General features: G+C 42.4%; 1 protein-coding gene across 1 annotated transcript in view; it reads right to left on the bottom strand.

Annotated features, from left to right (window-relative positions):
* Positions 1-3,299, bottom strand: part of LOC101860184 — a 15,929-nt gene that overhangs the window by 4,050 nt on the left and 8,580 nt on the right. The window contains exon 6 of the mRNA XM_005103058.3: positions 3,089-3,241. Within this exon, the coding sequence (XP_005103115.1) occupies positions 3,089-3,241 (153 nt within the window). The remainder of the gene's footprint in view (positions 1-3,088; positions 3,242-3,299) is intronic.

Below are 3,299 nucleotides of genomic sequence, written 5' to 3'. Positions count from 1 at the left end.
CTCTCTGGTCTTCAAAATCCTATCCAAAGATATGAAAGCAGCCTGTGCTTTTCCAATGCGGGACTTTATTTCAGCACCTGCTCCTCCCTCTCTGTCAATTATGCTCCCAAGATAACAGAAGGATTCAACGTTTTCTAGGGCCTTTCCTTTTATTATGACCTGCTCCTTTCGTTGTGTATCTGTCCTTAGTACCTTTGACTTTCCGGGGTGGATCCTCAATCCAACAGACTCCGATAGGCTGTTTAATACTGACGGCTTTGCTTGTATCTGTTCCTGGGTGTGCGACAGAAGCGCCAAGTCGTCTGCGAAATCCAGATCGTCCAACTGTGTCCATGGTGTCCACTGCATACCATTTCTGTGTCCTCTAGTGGTTTCCTTCATCTGCCAGTCGATTGCCAATATGAAGAGGAACGGTGACAGTAAGCATCCCTGTCTCACTCCAGTCTTGATGTCAAAGCAGTCCGTGAGCTGGCCATCATGTACAACCCTGCAACTTGTCCCTTCGTACATGCTTTTGATGAGGTTCACCAACTTCTGTGGGATTCCGTGGTGTCTCATTATCTTCCATAGTGTCGTTCGGTCTATACTGTCAAAGGCCTTCTCGTAGTCAAGGAAGTAGACAATCAGCTGGGAGTTCCACTCCAGGGACTGTTCCATAATAATCCTCAGCGTGGCAATTTGGCCGGTGGTTGAAATCTCGCATATTACTGGACCGAATTTTACCAAACTTCACACATATAACAAGTATAGTATGGACTCTTGAAATCAGCAATCAAATTGAGAAAAAAAGTTTCGTTTCCATGGATACGCCGACCATATTGGATTTTGTTGACACCTCTTACGTAATGAATACCGCACTTATCGCTAATGGGAATTGATTCTTTTTTTGGAGGCGAGTTTACAAACATCAAATCTTAAAAAAAATTGGTTGTTTTTTTCCGAAACGAATTAGAACATTTTTAATGAATTTTTTCCTTAGGTCGCATTCAAGTTTGCGAAAAATCCGTGAAAATCCACACTCCAGACACCACCAACAAAAATCTATTCCATATATAAAAAATTCAACAGACAAATGTTTAGTATTATCTCTTCTCTTCATTCTGTGAAAATTTCATGAAGATTGAATGAAAAACGGTGGAGTCATTACAAAAAGTATAGAGAAAAGTCGCGTTTTGGGAAAACGGCCGATAAAGAAAAATAAAATACTGACTATATGAGGAAATGGCGGTCACAGACATGCCCGGTATGGGAAAAAATCGGTTTCTGGGGTTTCTTATGCAATGAAATAATTGTAGAAGAGGCGGAGGAAGCTAAAAATGCCTACAACTCATATTCCATAATTTTGAGCCGAATTTTGACTTTGGGGGTGTAGCAACCCCCCCCCCCATTTAATGTTTTGCAGTGTTGTCTGAAGTTGGAATGTTGGGTTTTTCATGTGGAGATTCCCTTTTGGCGAGTGTGTTTGCTCTATCATTTCTAGGTATGTTTGAGTGTTCAGGAATCCACTGCATCACTACGTTGACGCCGCAGGATGTTATCAGGTGATGGGAGCCAAACAGTATGAGTAAAGTCTTGGTTTAGAGGATGTTCATTTTCTATCGCTTGCAAGACTAATTGTGAGTCTATGAAAACTACCATACTCTGTGTTTTGTTTGGATGAATGTCAAAACCTGTGCGAAGATGGTATAGTGCTGTTTCAATTACAACAATTTCTGCATCGTAGTTGCTGCATTTTTCTCCACAGGCAGCAGAGATCTCTATGGAACTTCCATCTTGGTACTGTTTTAGTATTTCATATCCGGCTTCGGTCCTTCCTATGAATACTGAGCCGTCTGCATAGACGTGTATCCACTCATCTGAATAGCTGTAGATTGTTTGATTTGATGCAAACATCAGTGTCACAGGGTCTGAAGATGTTGTGCTATTGTCTCTGAGATATGTTGTTACGATTGTTTTTTTCCATACAATTTGGGGGAAGGAATGTTTTGGTTGACTATTTTGGTTTCTCTTCTGTTTTATGGTAGAAGGTGACGCTCTGTTAGTTCTGTAATGTGATGATTGGTCGATTTTTGTTGAAGTCGTTTCTCTGGTTTCATTGAATCCACTGATTTCCTGTTTGGAAGGTTGGGGCTTATTCTTTAGGTTCTTTCATGGAGCTCCAAAACTGCTTTATCTCTGCGAATTCCCAGGGGTTCAGCATTTGAAAGAATTTCACATGCGGAAGTAGGTGTAGATCTCATGTCACCGTTTATGAAACGAACGGCATTATTTTGGACCTTGTTACTGCTATTTCAAGTAGTTGTACTGCACATAGTGAGTAGGCTATTGCTGTATTCCAGAGAATATCGGACATAACCAAGGTTTAGAGCTCTCAGAGTTTGTTTGTCTGATCCCCATGAACTGCTTGCAAGTTTCTTTAAAAGTTGGAGTCTTCTTTTCGTCTTGTTCTTTATACTCTCCTCTTGGCTTTTCAAGGTCACACTTTGGTCAAGTTTGACTCCTAGATATGTTGGTTGTTTTTCTTTGGTGATAATTTCATTTCCTATCTTCAGTTTGAGGGTTTTTTTTCGGCTGTTCTATGGCTTCTTGTAAAGATGATGCATACTGCTTTCGAGCAGTTTATTTCGAGCTTCCAGTAGAGCCGGTCAAGTGGCAACAACAGGCCTACATAACAAGTCAGTGAAACAGCGAGGGGAGTGCTACAGCGGGAGTACATGTGCATGTATTTGACGCCACGACACGTGACCAACGTCCGTTGTTGCTTGCCCTCGCCTCAGGGTCAAAGGGTATGGTGCACCGAAGGACAATGCCGAGTGTTATAACATCCCAGACTTTGCACACTCTGACGTACTTCCTAGTCAGCACGGAGAACACCATTTCACTCTAATTGGAACCAAGTGAAAGGAAATGGGGGAAAGGTGTCGTACGAAATCGACAATTGCGAGACTCGACGTTTTGTACTTCCTTTGCACGCCCATTGCGTGCACCAGCGCAGAGAAGTTTTCTACAGAACAAAGAGCGGCAGCCATGACAGTGCCCGGTCTAGGAGATCATAATTCATGTCTATAAGTCTATGTGTCACACTTACTTCTTCTCCTCACCACCAGCACAATCACCACGACGATGACGACGACGACGACGACGACGACGACAACAACAAGAACGACAACAGCGACACCAACAGAGGCGACCACAGTGAAGTCAGAGTTGTCCGTGTTCGTCTCAGGGCTCAGTGGAAATGCTGTAGATAGATAGATAGATAGATAGATAGATAGATAGATAGATAGATAGATAGATAG

The sequence above is a fragment of the Aplysia californica genome, unplaced genomic scaffold (genome assembly GCF_000002075.1).
Source record: "Aplysia californica isolate F4 #8 unplaced genomic scaffold, AplCal3.0 scaffold00356, whole genome shotgun sequence".
NCBI classification, from domain to species: Eukaryota; Metazoa; Mollusca; class Gastropoda; order Aplysiida; family Aplysiidae; genus Aplysia; species Aplysia californica.
This window is presented reverse-complemented; position numbering and strand designations above follow the sequence as displayed.